This window comes from Stegostoma tigrinum, chromosome 2 (genome assembly GCF_030684315.1).
Source record: "Stegostoma tigrinum isolate sSteTig4 chromosome 2, sSteTig4.hap1, whole genome shotgun sequence".
In the NCBI taxonomy this organism is placed as follows: Eukaryota; Metazoa; Chordata; class Chondrichthyes; order Orectolobiformes; family Stegostomatidae; genus Stegostoma; species Stegostoma tigrinum.
In genome coordinates this window covers 135,881,831-135,906,041 of record NC_081355.1, presented here as the reverse complement: position 1 = coordinate 135,906,041, position 24,211 = coordinate 135,881,831, and the positions used below count along the sequence as shown (strand labels likewise).

General features: G+C 44.8%; 1 protein-coding gene across 2 annotated transcripts in view; it reads right to left on the bottom strand.

Moving 5' to 3' along the window:
- The window catches only part of adarb2 (adenosine deaminase RNA specific B2 (inactive)), a 723,544-nt gene that overhangs the window by 349,309 nt on the left and 350,024 nt on the right, over window positions 1–24,211 (bottom strand). For both annotated transcript variants that reach the window (XM_048523584.2, XM_048523576.2), the window contains one exon: window positions 15,922–16,008. In XM_048523584.2, coding sequence (XP_048379541.1) covers window positions 15,922–16,008 — 87 coding nt within the window. The remainder of the gene's footprint in view (window positions 1–15,921; window positions 16,009–24,211) is intronic.

Genomic DNA, 24,211 nt, shown 5'->3' with positions numbered 1-24,211 from the left:
TACAGTGTCTTACTGACTCTCCCTCTGATACAGTGTCTTACTGACCCTCCCTCTGATACTGTGTGTCACTGACCCTCCCTCTGACACAGTGTCTTACTGACCCTCCCTCTGATACAGTGTCCTACTGACCGTCTCTCTGATACAGTGAGTCACTGACTCTCCCTCTGCTACAGTGTCTTACTGACTCTCCCTCTGATACAGTGTCTTACTGACCCTCCCTCTGATACAGTGTGTCACTGACCCTCCCTCTGATACAGTGTCTTATCGACCCTCCCTCTGATACAGTGTCTTACTGACCCTCCCTCTGATACAGTGTGTCACTGACCCTCCCTCTGATACAGTGTCTTATCAACCCTCCCTCTGATACAGTGTCCTACTGACCCTCCCTCTGATACAGTGTCTTACTGACCCTCCCTCTGATATAGTGTGTCACTGACCCTCCCTCTGATACAGTGTCTTACTGACCCTCCCTCTGATACAGTATGTCACTGACCCTCCCTCTGATACAGTGAGTCACTGACCCTCCCTCTGATACAGTGTCTTACTGACCCTCCCTCTGATACAGTGTCTTACTGACCCTCTCTCTGATACTGTGCGTCACTGACCCTCCCTCTGATACAGTGTCTTATCGACCCTCCCTCTGATACTGTGTCTTACTGACCCTCCCTCTGATACAGTGTGTCACTGACCCTCCCTCTGATACAGTGTCTTATCAACCCTCCCTCTGATACAGTCTGTCACTGACCCTCCCTCTGATACTGTGTCTTACTGACCCTCCCTCTGATACAGTGTCTTACTAATCCTCCCTCTGATACAGTGTGTCACTGACCCTCCCTCTGATACAGTGTCTTATCGACCCTCACTCTGATACAGTGTCCTACTGATCCACCCTCTGAGACAGTGTCTTACTGACCCTCCCTGTGATACAGTGTGTCACTGACTCTCCCTCTGATACAGTGTGTCACTGACCCTCCCTCTGATACAGTGTGTCACTGACTCTCCCCCTGATACAGTGTCTTACTGACCCTCCCTCTGATACAGTGTGTCACTGACCCTCCCTCTGATACAGTGTCTTAATGACCCTCCCTCTGATACAGAGTGTCACTGACCCTCCCTCTGATACAGTATGTCACTGCCCCACCCTCTGATACAGTGTCTTACTGACCCTCCCTCTGATACAGTGTGTCACTGACCCTCCCTCTGATACAGTGTGTCACTGATCCTCCCTCTGATACAGTGTGTCACTGACCCTCCCTCTGATGCAGTGTCTTACTGACCCTGCCTCTGATACAGTGTGTCACTGACCCTCTCTCTGATACAGTTTGTCACTGATCCTCCCTCTGATACAGTGTGTCACTGATCCTCCCTCTGATACAGTGTGTCACTGACCCTCCCTCTGATACAGTGTGTCTCTGACCCTCCCACTGATACAGTGCGTCACTGACCCTCTCTCTGATACAGTGTATTACTGACCCTCCCTCTGATACAGTGTGTCACTGACCCTCCCTCTGATACAGTGTCTTACTGACCCTCCCTCTGATACAGTGTGTCACTGACTCTCCCTCTGATACAGTGTCCTACTGACTCTCCCTCTGATACAGTGTCTTACTGCCCCTCTTTCTGATACAGTGTGTCACTGACCCTCCCTCTGATACAGTCACTTACTGATCCTCCCTCTGATATAGTGTCTTCCTCATCCTCTCTCTGATACAGTGTCTTACTGACCCTCCCTCTGATACAGTGTGTCACTGACCCTCCCTCTGATACAGTGTCTCACTGACCCTCTCTCTCTGATACAGTGTGTCACTGACCCTTCTTCTGATACAGTGAGTCACTGACCCTCCCTCTGATACAGTGTCTTACTGACCCTCCCTCTGATACAGTGTCTTACTGACCCTCCCTCTGATCGAGTGTGTCACTGACCCTCCCTCTGATACAGTGTCTTATCGACCCTGCCTCTGATACAGTGTCCTACTGATCCACCCTCTAAGACAGAGTCTTACTGACCCTCCCTGTGATACAGTGTGTCACTGACTCTCCCTCTGATACAGTGTGTCACTGACCCTCCCTCTGATACAGTGTGTCACTGACTCTCCCCCTGATACAGTGTCTTACTGACCCTCCGTCTGATACAGTGTGTCACTGACCCTCCCTCTGATACAGTGTCTTACTGTCCCTCCCTTTGATACAGTGTCATACTGACCCTCCCTCTGACACAGTGTCTTACTGACCCTCCCTCTGATACAGGGTCTTACTGACCCTCCCTCTGATACAGTGTCTTACTGACCCTCCCGCTGATACAGTGTGCGACTGACCCTCCCTCTGATACAGTGTCTTACTGACTCTCCCTCTGATGCAGTGTCTTACTGACCCTCCCTCTGATACAGTGTGTCACTGACCCTCCCTCTGATACAGTGAGTCACTGACCCTCCCTCTGATACAGTGTCTTACTGACCCTCTCTCTGTACAGTGTGTCACTGACCCTCCCTCTGATACAGTGTCTTACTGACTCTCCCTCTGATACAGTGTCTTACTGACCCTCCCTCTGATACAGTGTGTCACTGACCCTCCCTCTGATACAGTGTGTCACTGATCCTCCCTCTGATACAGTGTGTCACTGACCCTCCCTCTGATACAGTGTCTTACCGACCCTCCCTCTGATACAGTGTCATACTGACCCTCTCTCTGATACAGTGTGTCACTGATCCTCCCTCTGATACAGTGTCTTCCTGACCCTCCCTCTGATACAGTGTCATACTGACCCTCCCTCTGATACAGTGTCTTACTGACCCTCCCTCTCATACAGTGTCATACTGACCCTCCCTCTGATACAGTGTCTTACTGACCCTCCCTCTGATACAGTGTCTTACTGACCCTCCCTCTGATACAGTGTGTCACTGACCCTCCCTCTGATACAGTGTCTTACCGACCCTCCCTCTGATACAGTGTCCTACTGACCCTCTCTCTGATACAGTGTGTCACTGACCCTCCCTCTGATACAGTGAGTCACTGACTCTCCCTCTGCTACAGTGTCTTACTGACTCTCCCTCTGATACAGTGTCTTACTGACCCTCCCTCTGATACTGTGTGTCACTGACCCTCCCTCTGATACAGTGTCTTACTGACCCTCCCTCTGATACAGTGTCTTACTGACCCTCCCTCTGATACAGTGTCTTACCGACCCTCCCTCTGATACAGTGTCCTACTGACCGTCTCTCTGATACAGTGAGTCACTGACTCTCCCTCTGCTACAGTGTCTTACTGACTCTCCCTCTGATACAGTGTCTTACTGACCCTCCCTCTGATACAGTGTGTCACTGACCCTCCCTCTGATACAGTGTCTTATCGACCCTCCCTCTGATACAGTGTCTTACTGACCCTCCCTCTGATACAGTGTGTCACTGACCCTCCCTCTGATACAGTGTCTTATCAACCCTCCCTCTGATACAGTGTCCTACTGCCCCTCCCTCTGATACAGTGTCTTACTGACCCTCCCTCTGATATAGTGTGTCACTGACCCTCCCTCTGATACAGTGTCTTACTGACCCTCCCTCTGATACAGTATGTCACTGACCCTCCCTCTGATACAGTGAGTCACTGACCCTCCCTCTGATACAGTGTCTTACTGACCCTCCCTCTGATACAGTGTCTTACTGACCCTCTCTCTGATACTGTGCGTCACTGACCCTCCCTCTGATACAGTGTCTTATCGACCCTCCCTCTGATACTGTGTCTTACTGACCCTCCCTCTGATACAGTGTGTCACTGACCCTCCCTCTGATACAGTGTCTTATCAACCCTCCCTCTGATACAGTCTGTCACTGACCCTCCCTCTGATACTGTGTCTTACTGACCCTCCCTCTGATACAGTGTCTTACTAATCCTCCCTCTGATACAGTGTGTCACTGACCCTCCCTCTGATACAGTGTCTTATCGACCCTCACTCTGATACAGTGTCCTACTGATCCACCCTCTGAGACAGTGTCTTACTGACCCTCCCTGTGATACAGTGTGTCACTGACTCTCCCTCTGATACCGTGTGTCACTGACCCTCCCTCTGATACAGTGTGTCACTGACTCTCCCCCTGATACAGTGTCTTACTGACCCTCCCTCTGATACAGTGTGTCACTGACCCTCCCTCTGATACAGTGTCTTAATGACCCTCCCTCTGATACAGAGTGTCACTGACCCTCCCTCTGATACAGTATGTCACTGCCCCACCCTCTGATACAGTGTCTTACTGACCCTCCCTCAGATACAGTGTGTCACTGACCCTCCCTCTGATACAGTGTGTCACTGATCCTCCCTCTGATACAGTGTGTCACTGACCCTCCCTCTGATACAGTGTCTTACTGACCCTGCCTCTTATACAGTGTCTTATCAACCCTCTCTCTGATACAGTTTGTCACTGATCCTCCCTCTGATACAGTGTGTCACTGATCCTCCCTCTGATACAGTGTGTCACTGACCCTCCCTCTGATACAGTGTGTCTCTGACCCTCCCACTGATACAGTGCGTCACTGACCCTCTCTCTGATACAGTGTCTTACTGACCCTCCCTCTGATACAGTGTGTCACTGACCCTCCCTCTGATACAGTGTCTTACTGACCCTCCCTCTGATACAGTGTGTCACTGACTCTCCCTCTGATACAGTGTCCTACTGACTCTCCCTCTGATACAGTGTCTTACTGCCCCTCTTTCTGATACAGTGTGTCACTGACCCTCCCTCTGATACAGTCACTTACTGATCCTCCCTCTGATACAGTGTCTTCCTCATCCTCTCTCTGATACAGTGTCTTACTGACCCTCCCTCTGATACAGTGTGTCACTGACCCTCCCTCTGATACAGTGTCTCACTGACCCTCTCTCTCTGATACAGTGTGTCACTGACCCTTCTTCTGATACAGTGAGTCACTGACCCTCCCTCTGATACAGTGTCTTACTGACCCTCCCTCTGATACAGTGTCTTACTGACCCTCCCTCTGATCGAGTGTGTCACTGACCCTCCCTCTGATACAGTGTCTTATCGACCCTGCCTCTGATACAGTGTCCTACTGATCCACCCTCTAAGACAGAGTCTTACTGACCCTCCCTGTGATACAGTGTGTCACTGACTCTCCCTCTGATACAGTGTGTCACTGACCCTCCCTCTGATACAGTGTGTCACTGACTCTCCCCCTGATACAGTGTCTTACTGACCCTCCGTCTGATACAGTGTGTCACTGACCCTCCCTCTGATACAGTGTCTTACTGTCCCTCCCTTTGATACAGTGTCATGCTGACCCTCCCTCTGACACAGTGTCTTACTGACCCTCCCTCTGATACAGGGTCTTACTGACCCTCCCTCTGATACAGTGTCTTACTGACCCTCCCGCTGATACAGTGTGCGACTGACCCTCCCTCTGATACAGTGTCTTACTGACTCTCCCTCTGATGCAGTGTCTTACTGACCCTCCCTCTGATACAGTGTGTCACTGACCCTCCCTCTGATACAGTGAGTCACTGACCCTCCCTCTGATACAGTGTCTTACTGACCCTCTCTCTGTACAGTGTGTCACTGACCCTCCCTCTGATACAGTGTCTTACTGACTCTCCCTCTGATACAGTGTCTTACTGACCCTCCCTCTGATACAGTGTGTCACTGACCCTCCCTCTGATACAGTGTCTTATCGACCCTCCCTCTGATACAGTGTCTTACTGACCCTCCCTCTGATACAGTGTGTCACTGACCCTCCCTCTGATACAGTGTCTTATCGACCATCCCTCTGATACAGTGTGTCACTGACCTTCCCTCTGATACTGTGTCTTACTGACCCTCCCTCTGATACAGTGTCTTACTAATCCTCCCTCTGATACAGTGTGTCACTGACTCTCCCTCTGATACAGTGTGTCACTGACCCTCCCTCTGATACAGTGTGTCACTGACTCTCCCCCTGATACAGTGTCTTACTGACCCTCACTCTGATACAGTGTGTCACTGACACTCCCTCTGATACAGTGTCTTACTGACCCTCCTTCTGATACAGTGTGTCACTGACCCTCCCTCTGATACAGTGTGTCACTTACCCTCCCTCTGATACAGTGTCATACTGACTCTCCCTCTGATACATTGTGTCACTGACCCTCTCTCTGATACAGTATGTCACTGATCCTCCCTCTGATACAGTGTGTCACTGATCCTCCCTCTGATACAGTGTGTCACTGACCCTCCCTCTGATACAGTGTGTCTCTGACCCTCCCACTGATACAGTGTGTCACTGACCCTCTCTCTGATACAGTGTCTTACTGACCCTCCCTCTGATACAGTGTGTCACTGACGCTCCCTCTGATACAGTGTCTTACTGACCCTCCCTCTGATACAGTGTGTCAGTGACTCTCCCTCTGATACAGTGTCCTACTGACTCTCCCTCTGATACAGTGTGTCACTGACCCTCCCTCTGATACAGTGTCTTACTGACCCTCCCTCTGATACAGTGTGTCACTGACCCTCCCTCTGATACAGTCTCTTACTGATCCTCCCTCTGATACAGTGTCTTCCTGATCCTCTCTCTGATACAGTGTCTTACTGACCCTCCCTCTGATACAGTGTGTCACTGACCCTCCCTCTGATACAGTGTGTCACTGACCCTCTCTCTGATACAGTGTGTCACTGACCCTCCCTCTGATACAGTGAGTCACTGACCCTCCCTCTGATACAGTGTCTTACTGACCCTCCCTCTGATATAGTGTGTTACTGACCCTCCCTCTGATACAGTGTCTTACTGACCCTCCCTCTGATACAGTGTGTCACTGACCCTCCCTCTGATACAGTATGTCACTGACCCTCCCTCTGATACAGTGTCTTACTGACCCTCCCTCTGATACAGTGTGTCACTGACCCTCCCTCTGATACAGTGTCTTACTGACCCTCTCTCTGATACAGTGTGTCACAGACCCTCCCTCTAATACAGTGAGTCACTGACCCTCCCTCTGATACAGTGTCCTACTGACTCTCCCTCTGATACAGTGTCTTGCTGCCCCTCTCTCTGATACAGTGTGTCACTGACCCTCCCTCTGATACAGTCTCTTACTGATCCTCCCTCTGATACAGTGTCTTCCTGATCCTCTCTCTGATACAGTGTTTCACTGACCCTCCCTCTGATACAGTGAGTCACTGACCCTCCCTCTGATACAGTGTCTTACTGACCCTCCCTCTGATACAGTGTCTTACTGACCCTCCCTCTGATAGAGTGTGTCACTGACCCTCCCTCTGATACAGTGTCTTATCGACCCTCCCTCTGATACAGTGTCCTACTGATCCACCCTCTGAGACAGTGTCTTACTGACCCTCCCTGTGATACAGTGTGTCACTGACCCTCCCTCTGATACAGTGTGTCACTGACTCTCCCCCTGATACAGTGTCTTACTGACCCTCCCTCTGATACAGTGTGTCACTGACCCTCCCTCTGATACAGTGTCTTACTGACCCTCCCTCTGATACAGTGTGTCACTGACCCTCCCTCTGATACAGTATGTCACTGACCCTCCCTCTGATACAGTGTCTTACTGACCCTCCCTCTGATACAGTGTGTGACTGACCCTCCCTCTGATGCAGTGTGTCACTGATCCTCCCTCTGATACAGTGTGTCACTGACCCTCCCTCTGATACAGTGTCTTACTGACTCTCCCTCTGATACATTGTGTCACTGACCCTCTCTCTGATACAGTGTGTCACTGATCCTCCCTCTGATACAGTGTGTCACTGACCCTCCCTCTGATACAGTGTGTCACTGACCCTCTCTCTGATACAGTGTCTTACTGACCCTCCCTCTGATACAGTGTGTCTCTGACTCTCCCTCTGATACAGTGTCTTACTGCCCCTCTCTCTGATACAGTGTGTCACTGACCCTCCCTCTGATACAGTGTGTCACTGTCCCTCCCTCTGACACAGTCTCTTACTGATCCTCCCTCTGATACAGTGTCTTCCTGATCCTCTTTCTGATACAGTCTCTTACTGACCCTCCCTCTGATGCAGTGTGTCACTGACCCTCCCTCTGATACAGTGTCTTACTGACCCTCCCTCTGATACAGTGTGTCACTTACTCTCCCTCTGATATAGTGTCTTACTAACCGTCCCTCTGATACAGTGTCTTACTGACCCTCCCTCTGATACAGTGTGTCACTGACCCTCCCTCTGATACAGTGTATTACTGACCCTCCCTCTGATACAGTGTGTCACTGACCCTCCCTCTGATACAGTGTGTCACTGACTCTCCCTCTGATACAGTGTGTCACTGACCCTCTCTCTGATACAATGTCTTACAGACCCTCCCTCTGAAACAGTGTGTCACTGACCCTCCCTCTGATACAGTGTGTCACTGACTCTCCCTCTGATATACTGTCTCATTGATCTCTGACAATGCCTTGTGAATGGCAAGGTTTTCCAACAGCACTGCTTTGCGATTTCAAAGGCTATTTTCTTGGGTCAATGGCATTTTGCAGTTTGTGGAGCAGAGCGCAGCTGGAAGAGTAGCCCACCCTGCAGAAGGCTGCAGTGCAGGTTTAGGCAATAGGAAGTAGGACTGTATTAGGGCTTGTGAGTTCTTACACAGAACATTGCCGATGGGCCTGTGTGGCTGCCTATGTGCTGTCAATCAGCCAAATGAAAGGTCCAGCCTGTGTGGCCTGACAGGAACTTAATCTTTTTGCTGAGCTCCTTGATTGTCTCGGAGTCAATGACTGACAGCACCCACCTCCTCCAGTGTCCTTCATTTCATGCCTGTCTCTGTGATTTGGCGGCACGGTGGCTCAGTGGTTAGCACTGCAGCCTCACAGCGCCAGGGACCCGGGTTCGATCCCAGCCTTGGGCGACTGCCTGTGTGGAGTTTGCACATTCTCCCCTTGTTTGCGTGGGTTTCCTCCAGGTGCTCTGGTATCCTCCCACAGTCCAAAGATGTGCAGGGTAGATGGATCGGGCATGCTAAATTGCCCATAGTGTTCAGGGGTGTGTGGATTATAGATGAATGGGACTAAGTGGGATGCTTCAAGGGGCGGTGTGGTCTTGTTGGGCCGAATGGCCTGCTTCCACACTGTAGGGAATCTAATCTAACCTAAAAAAGGAGTTTATGGACATTCAAATCTGAGATTCCGAACCACTGCTTTCCAGAAACAGAGGTCACAGTGTAAGGTTACTTGTTCAGTCAGTTAGGACCGAATTGAGGAGCAATATCTTCACCCAAAGAGTGGTGAGCCTTTGGAAATCTCTGGGTGCAAAAATATTTGATGCCAAATTATTGAATGTTTTCAAGGATGAGTTAGACATGGCTTGGAGGTAATACTGATCAAAGAGTATGAGGAGAGATCAGGAACAGGGTACTGAGCTGAATGATCAGCCATAATCATATTGAATGGGTGAGCAAGGTCAAATGATCTACTCCTGCTTTTATTTTCTCAGCTTCCATGCTTCCAGGTTCCCCAGCCTATGGTAAAAGTCAGCCTTTACTTTATCTAAAGCCTCTTTATCTTGCAAGTAATATCAAGCCCATTACTGTGAGCTGAGTAATACATACTCTAACTGAGGTGTTATTCAGGTTTTATATCAAATTGTCATTATCTTCCAAACTTTATATTTGATTTTTAACATAGAATCTTGTTTCCGACTTTATGAACCTGACATGCTACTTCTAAATCCAATGAATTTGTGTTCCAAACTGTCTCTGCTCAACGTGATTAATTCTGAGTATAATTCATGCTTTTTGTGCCAAAATTAGTCAGAAAATTACCATTTCTGAATTCCGTCTGCCACTGTTCTGGAAATTTATTTCATCCTAGCTCCTTTTCTAGCATTCCTCAGCTTTGTACAGAATTAACTAAGCCTCTTTGTTTGGTATAATCTCTGAACTTCAAATCCTACTCTCTGTTTCCTCCCTTCTATGTCGTTTAATCCAGTTTGCTATTCTCCCTATAATTTCATAATTCTTCATTTTATAGCATAATCTCTAATATTATGCCATGTACCTCATTACCAGGGGACACAGAGTTAAAGCAATTACTAGAAGGATCAGAGGACAGTTGAGTGTGATGCAAACTGTAATTTATATGTACAATTTTCAATCCAATAGAATCAGAGAATTCCTACAGTGTGGAAGCAGGCTATTTGGCCCAATGAGTCCACACCAACCCTATGAAGAACATCCCACTGGAACAGCCCTCCTACCCTATTCCTGTAACCCTGCATTTCCTATGGCTAACCCACCTAGCCTGCGCATTGCTAGACACTATGGGCAATTTAGCATGGGCAGTCCACCTAACCTGCACACTATGGGCAATCCACCTAACCTGCACACTATGGGCAATTTAGCATGGGCAATCCACCTAACCTGCACACTATGGGCAATCCACCTAACCTGCACACTACGGGCAATTTAGCATGGGCAATCCACCTAACCTGCACATCTTTGGACTGTAGGAGGGAACTAGAGCACCCGGTCACACGGGACTGGAATCAAACCTGAGTCCCTGGCACTGTGAAACAGTAAAAGCAGAAGCAGCTAAACGCTGAGCCACCATGCCACCCAATGTTAGTTGCTGCAAGCTTGGATTTCTGGTTTGGGTTAGTAACTTTTCTGTGTGTTTGAGGGTAATTATACACGCAAGTATTTCTGCACCCATGACAACTTATTTTATAAACAATTTTTGAAGGCTGGCTATACAGTGGACGAATACACTAATGGACTTTTGTTCATTCTAGAGTGTTTTCAACAGGACGTGATAAATAATAGGGCCTCAGTGATCTTCTGGAGAGCACTGGAATCTTTTTTTGTTAAATTTAAGGCAACTGCCATAACTGAGAGAATTTTGGCTTTCACTTTTGATTTTGAGTGGGTTAGCAATGTGAAGACCTTACCACAGGATATTTGTATAATGCAGTGTTCTTGGAAAGAGAATGACAGATAAAATAAACCAGATTCCTTTGGAGTTAAAGTTAGTGTTAGTTCCAGACCAGAAGTGGTAAGAACCTGGAAATGGTTAATTAAGTGAGCATGTCAAAACTTAAATATTTGACAGCTCCTAGAAGATGCCATCTGCAATTTTAATTGAAGTTGCAAGTCACTTAAACCTACCAACATGTTAGATACATTAATTCTAGTGTGATTACTATACGGGCTGTGATTTGAGAACTGTACCAGGAATTGTATATTTGGTGCAACACCAAAGCTGCTTTGTTTCCTTTCAATTTAAGGGATGTTTTGGGATTAATGCAGTTATCATTTCACTGTGTGTTTAAAACCTTTGCATTTTCATCGTAAGTAGATGGTTTGGATTATTCTATTTCCTCTTTGTGTCTTTTGTCATAAACTACCATTTCTTTGTTAAAGTAAAATCTGCAGTGTTTGTGTGCTTATGGTTCAGTGTGAAAACACTTCATTAAAACCACATCAAATAAAAATGTAATCTAGCAAGCCAGTTCCCTGTCTGGGATTTGACTTGTCAGTAATAGCAGCAACTGAGATCAAAACATGAGGAGCTGGTTGAACACAGCAGGCCAAGCTGCATCTTAGGAGCACAAAAGCTGATGTTTCGGGCCTTTGAAACTCATTGCTTGAAAGGGATGTTGGCATACTCGTAATGCAACTGGACTAGTGCTCACAGGTAGACTACTACTCCAGTGACCCCACAGGAGCTGGTGAAATTTAATTTCAAATGATAAAATCTGGAATTGAAGGCCACTTGTGTCCATGCTGTTATCATCACTTGTAACAACTGATCTTCTGAAGAAGAGTCCCGAACCAAAACATTAATTTTCCTCCTCCTCTGATGCTGCTTGATCCGTTGGACCTCAAGGTCCACATTGTGTTATCTCTGGTTCATTAATATTCTTTCGGGAAAAGAAATTGCCCTTGTCCTGTATACATTTTAATCTAGGCCCACAGTAATGTTGACTCTTAACTGGCCTCTGAAATAGTATGTCAAACCACTTGGATAAAGGGTGGTTTCAGATGAGTTAGCAAATCCTGGTTCAGGCAGGGATGGCCACAACCCATGAAACAATGAAAGACAGCAAGTTAGAAGATTTGGAAGGATGTGCATTTCGATATGTATCCCTCTATTTCTTGCATATTCATGTGTTTATCTAAAAGTCCCTTAAATGCCCCTATCGTATCTGTCTCTGCCACCACCCCTTGGAGTGCCTTCCAGATTCCTATCACTCTCTGTGCCCCTCACATCTCCTTTGAACTTTCCCCCCTCACCTTAAATGCATCCCCCCTAGTATTTGACATTTTAACTCTGGGAAAAAGATTCTGACTGTCAACGCTATCCATTTATCTCATAATTTTACAGACTTCTTTCGAAGAGAATGAATAGATAATGAGAATGATTTATCCTAACCTGTAGAATTGCAGACATAATTGTTGTAAACGGGGATTAGGGCTAAATTGACCTTTTTCCCCTTGGAACACATGTAATGGACCAAATGGCTTCCTTCTGTGGTATGTTGATATTTGTTGAAACCTTCCCTGATGTCCTTGTAATATATCCATTGTATCTCACCCATCTACCTTTGTATGTTAACTCCTCTAGGATTTCTGTGAGGTTTGCCAGTTACAAGTGCCCCTTTGAAAGTCAGACTGGGTACTCCTACGACTTGGGCAATGTTACTTGGGGATGAGAGCGTCTTTGTGCTGAAGGGAGCATATTATCAGAAGGTCAGCTCTAGATAAATAAGACACAGCAGGTGAAGTATGAACGTTACTGGCAGGAGATTGGAATTGGTGGAAAGGATCTGGGTTTTGTGACACAGATTAATGTGATAGCTTCATTCCTCCTGGTGTTTAACTCAATTAAACTGCATCTCATGCCAGACAGCAAATTGGACTTGCAGAGGCAATGTCAAAAGCGATAGTGAACAGGTTGATGGTGGTATCAGCAAATATGTAGAAGGTGATTCCAACTGCAACTCATGTTTTTGAATGATAAAATCTAGGGAAGAAATTGGAAGAAATATGGATATTTCTGTACAGGAATCTATCAGCAATGCTGCAAGTGAGTGAGAGTATCCATTACTGGAGATGCCTTAGCTATGATTGAACAACTGAGAGCAGATTCGCATCAGTCAACTGAGCAGTAGAGGAAAGTGTTAAGATCATCTTTATTGAACTTTTATTTTTCTCATTTTTTGGTTTGGAACTGGGGTGGCACGGTGGCTCAGTGGTTAACACTGCAGCCTCACAGCACCAAGGACCCAGGTTCAATTCCAGCCTCAGGTGACTGTGTGGAGTTTGCACATTCTCCCCATGTCTGCTTGGGTTTCCTCCGGGTGCTCCGGTTTTCTCCCACAGTCCAAAGATGTGCAGGCTAGGTGGATTGGCCATGCTAAATTGCCCATAGTGTTCAGGGGTGTGTGGGTTATAGCGGGATGGGTCTGGGTCTGAGTGGGATATTTCAAGGCGCAGTGTGGATTTGTTGGGCTGAAGGGCCTGTTTCCACACTGTAGGGAATCTAATCTAAAAAACTGTGAGTTGCAGTTGAGATTTGAACTTTAAATCGGACCCTTTTTTTAGAGAAAGAAGAGAACAAAAGGCTGATGTTCTTGAACTGGTCTGGAAAGATGCTGCAGTTTATTACTGGTTGAAGAATACTGTAGACAAACTGGCACTGAAATGTTGTTATGCTCAGGGACTGGTGGCTGGTTGGATATTGAATTGGTCAATCAAGAAAAAAAAATTGGTTCTCTACAGCCAAGCATAAAAAATATCAGAGAAAATATTGGGGCGGCACGGTGGCTCAGTGGTTAGCACTGCTGCCTCACAGCGCCAGGGTCCCGGCTTCAATTCCAGCCTCAGGTGACTGTTTGTGTGGAGTTTGCATGTTCACTGTGTGGGTCCCCTCCGGGTGCTCTGGTTTTCTCCCAAAGTCCAAAGATGTGTAGTGTAAGTGGATTGGCATTGTTAAATAGCCCATGGTACAAGGGAAGGGTAGATTAGGTGGCTTATAGAGGATGGGTCTGGGTGGGATGTTCTGAGGTTTGGTATGGGCCTGTTTCCACACTGTAGGGATTTTCTTTGAATACATAGGGTGAACTGTTTTGACTGAGTTTTTAGACAGGAGACAGAGTTTCTTTGGAAGCTGCCCTCTAGGTCGTTTGGTTTTGCTCCCTCTAGTTGATCTGCAGTTATTGGAATGCTGAGGGTCCTGAGAAAAGAACCCCAGCCTACGACAAATAAGGACAATTCTCCGAAGGTCTGTGGATGCCGTTTTTCTTGACTTCGGAATTCAAGCATGATACAGTCCTATGGGCCTGTAACGTAACCCATCAGATTTCATGAAGGAATGGAATTCATTGAACTGACAATTTGCAATTTATTTTTATACCTTAACTGTATCTGTCTGTGTGTGAGTGGTGGACTATATTCAAAGAAGATTGGGGGCTTAGATCATAGATGTTATTTAGACAGCCTTATTTTCATCTGTATTCTGCTGAAGGTATATTATTAAGAATAAATTATTAAGGCTTGTTTAAGTTATGAACTTGGTGCCTAAGATTTGTTATTTGTAGTCTGGTTTGGAATAATTGTACATTTTGAGGGCTAATGAATGTTTTAATTTCACTGTGTCTAGTGTCAGTGAATCTGATTTGGTCTGGTCTGCTTTCTTCGTGTTGTAACAAAAGACAGAGTAGTTTTGTTTAGTGACATTCACATGAAGAAGCAAGAGGTGGATCTCATTTATGAGATAAGCTCAGAGATCAAATGATGGGAGAGAAAGAGAATCTAGACTGAGACACATGGCTTCAGGGCTATGGCAGGAAGGAGCATGATGAGGAGGTTCGGCTTGGTAATGATGGAAAAGGAGGACAGCAGAAGCAGCCGAATGAATGAATTTAGTCTTAGTGGTAGAAGATATTAGGCTTGTTTTGTTTGATGCTTGGGGGTGGGTATGGAGGAAACAGGTTGGAAAGGTTTAAGAAGAATAATCTGCATTTGAAAACAGCTTGGATTTGCTCCCTTAGAACGTCACACAATTTCAAAAGAGAAGTGAGAGGCCCAAGAGTGCTTGATGCGAGCAACTATTAGATTGTAGCCAATTTACAGAAGACAAAATTTATCCCCTGAGTGAGCCAGTTAAACTAAGGAAATCATACGGATAAACTTATTGGGCAGCATAAATGCCATACTGAACAATTTTTATTTGCTAGATGGTATGCAAGTATTGTAAATGCTCTTAAAATATGATAATGAATTTCACATTTGCTCATTTTCTTCCCTCTTGAAGGTATTGGTTCTTGCAGGGACACTGTCTACCAGTTGCTAACAGCCTCCAACAATTTGTGTATTTGCCTAGAATGTGAATGTCTACAGTAGATTCATGGCCCAGTGATTAAAGTGGGAGTCTTCTCCACACTGTTGACTTTACCAATACTTCAACCAACTTCATACTGACTGGCAAACAAAGCTGGAGTCTTCTGAATGGGTCATCACATGAGGCTATGTATTTAGCCACTTGGCCACACAAGTATTTGTGTTAAGAGGCATTATAATAATTTTGTTAGTTAATGCATTCAGTTCTAAACTCTCCGTTTTACGCTTCATGGCAGCTGTTTTTGTTCATTTTTATAAACTTGAACATATGGCCGACTGCTACTGAGTGTATTGCCTTCACAACCAGATGGTCTCTATCTGTATGGATGGGCTTTTTACTGCTTGATCTTGCCTTTCGTGACTGTTAGTCTGTGGTGTTGGATAGAATAACTTGCACATGTTTAAAAAAAAGTGAACAAAAGTGTTTGAAAATTAAGCTGATTGGTTTAGTGTTTTATCACACATTCCCAAGTCTGCTATTTCAACCGATTGTGCCAAGGGTTTGTCTGTGAATGAAGCTCTGTTTTCATTTCATTGAGATACTATTAGCAATTTACTCATTAAAAGGGAAATGAGACTTACTCAGATTGTCCTCATCCTCTGTATTTTCCAAACCAGGGCTGAAATACTTGAATGGACCAATGAACGAAGAAAGTGTGTTCAATTTATCTGGAAAAAGAAACATTGAACAGAACATTAGTTTTATGGGTGTATGAGAAAAATGAAGGAAATACTTGTTATTCATTAAGTTAATGACCGGCAAACAAATTCAAAGGTGTGTATGGTTTATAGTCTTGTGATTCATCACAATATATCTTTGACTAAGGAACTGCAGATGCTGGAGAATCTGAGATAACAAGGTGTAGAGCTGGACGAATACAGCAGGCCAAGCAGCATCAGAAGAGCAGGAAGGCTGACGTTTTGGACGTGGACCCTTTTTCTTTTTTCTGGAGAAGGGTCTAGGCCTGAAACATCAGCCTTCCTGCTCCTCTGATGCTGCTTGGCCTGCTGTGTTCATTCACCTCTACACTTTGTTATCTCTATATCTTTGTCTAAGCAGGGATTGCTGAAAACAACACCTTTTATTAATTCATCCATTGGATATGTGTGTCACTGGCCAGACAGGCATTTGTTGCCCTGGGGACTATTAACAGTCAACCACATTGCTGTGGGTCTGGAGTCACATGTAGGCCAAACCAGGTAAGGATGGCAGGTTTTCTTCCCTAAAGGACATTTCTGAACCAAAGGGTTTTCCCTGACAATCAACAATGGCTTCAAGGTCACCATTAGGCTTGCAATTCCAGATTCTTTATTGAATTCAAATTCACTTATCTGTCACAGCAGGAGATGAACCCAGGACTCAAGAACATTAGCTGATTTCTTGGATTACTATTTCTAGTGACAATGCCACTCGGCCGTTACCTCCCCAAGAAAGCTTGTGACATTTCTTACATGTGCCTCACTAATGAATGTCACATGGTTTCTTATCCAGGACAGAGTCTTGCCTGTTTTTACTAAAATTAAAGATGGGTCTGAAACAAATGTAGTAAGTCCAATGCAGAGACTAGACTGTAGAAGCATCAGTCACTATTGTAATGGACGGACAGTGTCAACAGCAGAATTTGGGACAGAAATTTGCCCCCTAGTGTGGCAAGATGTCATGGATCAAGTCAGCGTGGTGTGAAATCAGGAAGGAATTCCATGAAGAAAAGAAACATAGACATAAAGTAAGAATATCATTGTAAAACTGAAGGACAGAACTTGATTGGTAGAATATTTGATGGTACACACTTTACTATATCAGTGTATCTGTATATAGTGATTGTACATGAATACAAATTAGTTAAGCCCACAAGATGTGGACCATTTAGCCCATCAAATCTACTGCGCTATTCAATTAGTTCATTGCTGATTTGATAATCCTCAACTCCACTTTCCAGCCTTTTGTCCATAACCCTGATCCCACTACTTATTAAAAATCTCTGTCAGCCTTGAATATGACCCAGCCTTGTGCGATAAACAAATTCAACTGATATACTCCAATCAGAGAGAAGAAATTTCTCCTCATCTCTGTTTTAAATGGGTGAACCCCTATTTTGAGAATATGCTATGTGGTTCTAGACTTTCACACAAGGGGAAAGAACCTCTCAACAACAGTCAATCTACCTACCCTCTCGTCATTGGACAGTATCTCCATACCTGGTATCAGCCTAATGAACCTTCTCTGGACTGCCTCCAGTGCCAGTATATTTTTCCATAGATAAGAAGACTAAAGCTGTTCACACCTCCCTATTTTTATACTCCATTTCCTTAGAAACAAAGGCCAACATTCCAATTGCCTACTGAACTTGGATGCTAGCTTTTTGGATTCTGGTATGAGGTCTCCCAAATCCGCCTGTGGTGTAGTGTTCTGCAGTCTTTCTCCATTTAGCCAAAATTCAGTTCCTCTATTTTTTCCTGCCAAAGTGCATAACCTGACATTTCCCCACATTATATTTGATTTGTCAAGTTTTTTGCCCATTTGATAAACCTGTCTACATCCCTCTGCAGACTCTTAGTGTCATCCTCATCACTTACCTTTCCACCTATTTTTGTGTCATCCACAAACTTGGCTGTGGTACATTCACTTTCCTCATCCACGTTATTAATGCATGTTGTAAATAATTGGCGCCCCAGCACTGATTCCAGTGGCACATCATTGGCTACAGATTGTCAACCTGAAAAAAAACCCTTTATCCCAGCTCTCTGCCTCCAATTACTGAGTCAACCCTCAATCAATGCTGATATGCCACCTCCAACTGTTCCTTTTATGGTAATATATATAGTAGTTACTGTCGTTATGCATCTAGTACCTGCTTATTGTGATTTCTGATCAATAGAGATTGATGTCCTTCTGCTGTCTATCAACTGAGTCTAGGGATATAAGGGAATGAAGCAGGAAAGTGGATTTGATCCAGGTGTTCAGCCGTGTGTTTACTGAATAGTGGAGCACACTCAAGGAGTTAATTCTTCTGTTCCTCTTTCTGACGTTCTTGTATCCACAAGGAGAATCCAGTGCTTCTCATTGGATCCAGAAGCTCACCAACATTCAACAGAACTCCAAGTATCATTGTGCCGATTGAAACAGACATATATTACCAGTGGGACATGCAGAACAACCAATTTAGAGACTTCATTTGACATCTGTAACATGGTCATTATGGAGTAAAGGGTAGGGGAAGGTGATTGGTTTTACTGAATGACAACAGTTTTTTGCAATCCCACGACCATGTGTAAATGGCAGCAGCTACTGCCTCTATATTTCTGAGTTCCTGAAGGAGATCTTTAATACTGATATACCCATATCAGAGTTAAGCTCAGATGTAGGGCTTCTGGAGCCCCTGCTACTGGCCAGTTAGATTGGCAATCATCAAATAAATCACAAAATAATGGCTCTCCTTCATCCAAATAATCAACCAATATTTCCAAGTTCACAGAATACAAGGGAACAATGCAAAAGCTATGCTTTATAAACTTATAAACCAAACTCACTGATAAAATTGAGTGACTTTGCTTTCATCAGATCTTGCAGATGGTCATTGTTTGACCATCCAGAATAGAAGTAGTCCATTAATTAAATCCCGAGCTTCCCACTGAGAGGGATTGGAAGATCCAACAGCATATACATTGAGGTCCGAAGTAAGTTATTTTGCCACCAAAATCTGACAGATGGCTGTCCCTGCAGGTATATCATGGCCAGGTGGTGCAGCTAAGTTGCCATTTCCCTGCTGAACGCAAACCCAGTTACATCATGCTCTGCTGTCATGCCCAAGGCAGCAGATTCTATTGAAGCAGCATCATTGGTTTGGGGTAATGTACCTCCTGTGCCATCTGCACTTGCACTGTTTGCTGACTTTACCAAAATAAGTGACATATAGAAACAGCAATGCATCACTGATAGAACACAATTTGTCCTTCTTTAGTGGTCCCAAAGTTTTCCTATCTGCAAAATGGATTAACAAAAGGGAAAAAGGTGACCTCTCCTGACACACGCATCAAAGACCATTACACCCCAACTCTTTTCTGAAAGCTGTTGCGTACTTTTAATCCCTGTCTCCATTGCACTTCACAATCTGAAGTTTTCCTTTCATTCAACTCGTCAATACCAGGCCGAAACCAAATTAAAATATCTCAATATGTGATTTAACTGCAGAGATTCTTAATGCTAGATACAGACCCTCATTATAGACTCTTATCCAGCTCTCTCCTCTAATGTTTGTTTGTCCATTTTGTAGCAATAAGAATGCTGTAAGCGGTAGGAAGTCGCCATCATTCAATTGTAACATTAACAGTAAAGCAAACAAAGAACAAAGAAAATTACAGCACAGGAACAGGCTCTTTGGCCCTCCAAGCCTGCGCTGATCCAGATCCTCTAAACCTGTCACCTATTTTCCAAGGATCTGTATTTCTCTGCTCCCTCCCTACTCATGTATCTGTCTAGACACATCTTAAATCACACTATCGTGCCAGCTTCTACCACCTCCGCTGCAATGCGTTCCAGGCGCCCACCACCCTCTGCGTAAAAAACTTTCCACGCATATCTCCCTTAAACTTTTCCCCTCTCACCTTGAAATTGTGACCCCTAGTAATTGATTCTCCCATTCTGGGAAAAAGCTTCTTGCTTTCTACCCTGTCTATACCCCTCATGATTTTGTAGACCTCAATCAGGTCACCCCGCAACCTCCGTCTTTCTAATGTAAATAATCCTAATGTACTCAACCTCTCTTCAAAGCCAGCACCCTCCATACCAGGCAACATCCTGGTGAACCTTTTCTGCACCCTCTCCAAAGCACATCCTTTTGGTAATGTGGCGACCAGAACTGTACGCGGTATTCCAAATGTGGTCGAATCAAAGTCCTATACAACGGTAACATGACCTGCCAATTCTTGTACTCAATACCCTGTCCAATGAATAAAAGCATGCCGTGTGTTTCTTGACCACTCTATCGACCTGCATTGTCACCTTCAGGATACAATGGACCTGAACACCCAGATGTCTCTGTGCATTAATTTTCTCCAGGGCTTTTCCATTTACTGTATAGTTCGCTCTTGAATTGGATTCTCCAAAATGCATCACCTCGCATTTGCCTGGATTGAACGCCATCTGCCATTTCTCCGCTCAACTCTCCAATCTATCTATATTCTGCTGCATTCTCTGACAGTCCCTTTCACTATCTGCTACTCCACCAATCTTAGTGTCGTCTGCAAACTTGCTAAGTAGACCATCTATACCTTCCTCCAGATCATTTATGTAATCCACTTAAAATATAGTGGCACATTGGAATTACAGAAAACCTCAAAACTTTACTTTTCAGCCAACGTGATCAAGCAATGGAAGTACGACTTTGTAGATGAGAAGTTATTGAAGATGTTTTATCGTAGGCCCAGAAGGAGGCCATTCAGCCCGTTGTGCCTGCACCAGCTTTCTGAGCATTCTGTTTTCATGCTAATTGCCCGCCTGCTCCCTGTAACCCTACACAAATTTTCCATTCAAATCAACAATATCTTCTTGACTGCCTCAATCACACCTGCCTTGACCACAATTCCCAGCGGTAGATTTTGTCCCCTAACTACTTACTGAGTGAAACTTTTTTAACTAACTGAGTTAGATTTCTCTGAAGTCCCCTGCTTATCTATATCCTGCTGTACCCTCTGGCAATCCCACCTCCCCCCCCACCCCACTATCCGCAGCTCCTCGACCTATATGTCATCTACAGATTTACTAATTGGGCCAGAGATAATGGGAACTGCAGATGCTGGAGAATTCCAAGATAATAAAATGTGAGGCTGGATGAACACAGCAGGCCAAGCAGCATCTCAGGAGCACAAAAGCTGACGTTTCGGGCCTAGACCCTTCATCAGAGAGGGTCTAGTTGAGTAAGTCCACTCAAAGTCAAAATAGGAAATTTAAGTGTAGAGCCAGAGGATGTGGGTGAGCATCTTAATGAGTACATGTAGTCTTCCTATAAAGCAATAGTTTAATTTTTGCATGACCTCAGGCTATGGAAAATTCTGCTATAGGGAAATCATGATAGAAAATCACTATACAGTACAGCAGAAAGTTTGTGTTATCCAAACAGAATCCACTATTTATCAATCGCATTACAGCCAACTCGCATTATTGAAATGTGCATTACAGCATAACTACCTATAGTTTGCATCGGTATGTACAAAGGAGAAGGACATAGTGGATGGTGAGTCTCAGGAGGCACATGTTGATATTCTGGGCATGTCATTATGAAAAGGGAGAAGGTGTTGGATGGTTTGAAATGAATTAAGACAGATAAGTACCCAGGACCTGATGGGATCTATCCTAGAATGCTGAGGGAGGCAGGTGAGGAAATTGCTGGGGCCTTGTACAAAATCTTTGTATCCTCTTTAGTCACAGGAGAGAGCCAGAGGACTGGAGAGTAGCCAGCATTGCTCCATTGTTGAGGAAGGCCAACAGGGATAATCTGGAAAATTATACATCTGTGAGCCTTGAATCAATGATAGGGAAATTATTGGAGGAGATACTTAGGGACAGGATTTAATCATATTTGGAAAAGTATAGGCTTATGAGTGTCAGGCAACATGGCTTTGCTTGGGGGAGGTGGTATTTCACAAACTTGATTGAGTTTTTTGAGGAAGTTTTTTGACAAGTTATTGTCTTGTTCCATATTTATGTACAAATACTTTGGGATGTTCCTTAAGTCTGCTTCCCCTTAGCCCTCCTAAGTCCTTTGAGTTCTTTCCTGCTACCTTTGTATTATAGAGTCATAGAATCATAGAGATGTACAGCACAGAAATAGACCGTTCGGCCAAACTCTTCTATGCCAACCAGATATCCTAAATTAATCTAATCCCATTTTGCAGCATGAGGCCCATAGCTCTCTCAACCCTTCCTATTCATATACCCATCCAGAGGCTTTTTAAATGTTGTATTCTTCAAGTTCGCTGTCTGCTTTTAGTTTCTGAAACATTATGATTGCCTCCTTTTTCTTTTTGATTCAACTCTCAATTTCTGTTATCATCCAAAGTTCCTGAGTCTTGCCATCTTTTCACAGAAACACGCTGGTCCTGAATTCTAATCAAATGGCTTTTGAAAGGTTTCCACATGCCAAATATAGCTTTGGCCTCAAATAGCCACCCTCAATCCACATTCCCCAGTTCCTGCCTAATATTGTGGTAGTTAGCTTTCCCCTTGTTTAGTACTTTCATCCTAGGACTATACCTCACTTACCCATAAGTAACTTAAAACTTAGAGTATTATCGTCACTGCTCCTGAAATGCTCCTCCACTGAGACTTCAATCACCTAACTGGGCTTACTCCCCAGTACCAGGTTTAGTATGACCCCTTTCCTGGTTGGGCTAATGAGAGATTATTTCTAAACATACCATCCTGGATTACCTGAAAATGTCCCCCATCCAAGCTCCTGGCATTACGTGAGTCTCAGCCAATGTAGAGAAAGTTAAAAATCACCCACCAATGAGCAAATATTTTTCTTCCCTTTTCACAAGAGATAATAAAACATTTTAGTAGTAGCCATAAATCAGGAGGTGGAAGAGACAGAGGAACTTAACAAAATTACAATTACAAGGAAACCTTATATATGCCTCTTTTATCTTTTTGACCAAGCTCATAATTTCTCATCCTCAAAAGTTCCTGAATTTTGCCATCCTTTTCCTTCATTTTCACACTTACCTGCTCATGTAAACAACTTTAATGATGCAAATCAACTAGCCTTTTATAAATGTTATATATCCTGCACAAACTCAGCGTAGCCTCTTTTCCACTCTGAGCCCCTTTTAATTAAGTCTAGAATACTACATGCTCAAGTACTTTATGAACAAATTTCACAAAAAGCAAGTTAATGCAATAGTTTTCTCAGGCTCCGTGCATGGTGGCCTATAGCGAGATGAGTGGTACAATTGGACAAGATTTTTGGGGAATCCCGCCTCAACATCAAGATTAACTCACTCCTTTTTGTGCACATTTGTCCCAAGGGCATGATGAGATTCTCTCTAATCAATGGCAATTTGCAATTGATACTTTTTATTGCTTGTTATACAGCTTGGTAACAGTCCGATTTGGCGCCGGTTGCAATTTTAGCAAACTGACCACGTAAACGAGGCATCAGAAGACAAGACACAGAAACCAGAGCAGGCTCTTGATGGGGCCAAATGACTACTTGATTCAAAATATCAAGCTTGTTGGACTCCAGGCACTAACTTATTGGGCACACTCCATAGGCATTGGCCACATGCATCCCACATCCACAGACATTGGCATCTAATATGTGACCGCCTCTATGAACTGTCATGGCACATCTCTATTCCACTTACAGGGTGCTTCTGCACTTCAGTTCTACAGCTCAGGTTGCATCTACAAATTCATTGCAATGCTGCAGAGCTCAGGACATGCATCCAACCATGGACTGGACCAAGCTACATCTCCCTGACACAGAGCGAACTCACTCTGACCCTATCCCTGCCCTGCATTGCTTTGCCTTACCTTTTCTGCAGGCCACCTCATCTAGATATATCAGACTCATGTTACTATATCTTCAGTGCAAACTTAACAAATGCAGACATAAAGACATGGTTGTCAATCGGGGATTTGCCCACGGGATTCTGGCACAGTAAGTCAAGGGCAGCTTTCAGTACCAGTGCGGGTCTTGTTAAGGGCAGTCAGAGTCAGGATAATCTGTAGATAAGGCGTGAGGAGTTGCATAATTATTTCAGACCTATTGTGTACTGTTTTGCTTCTGAAACGAGAGAGAGGCAGATATTATGGGAGATAACAGTGGGTCATGCAGATATGTCTGTTAGTGCAGATCGGGATGTGTCCCAT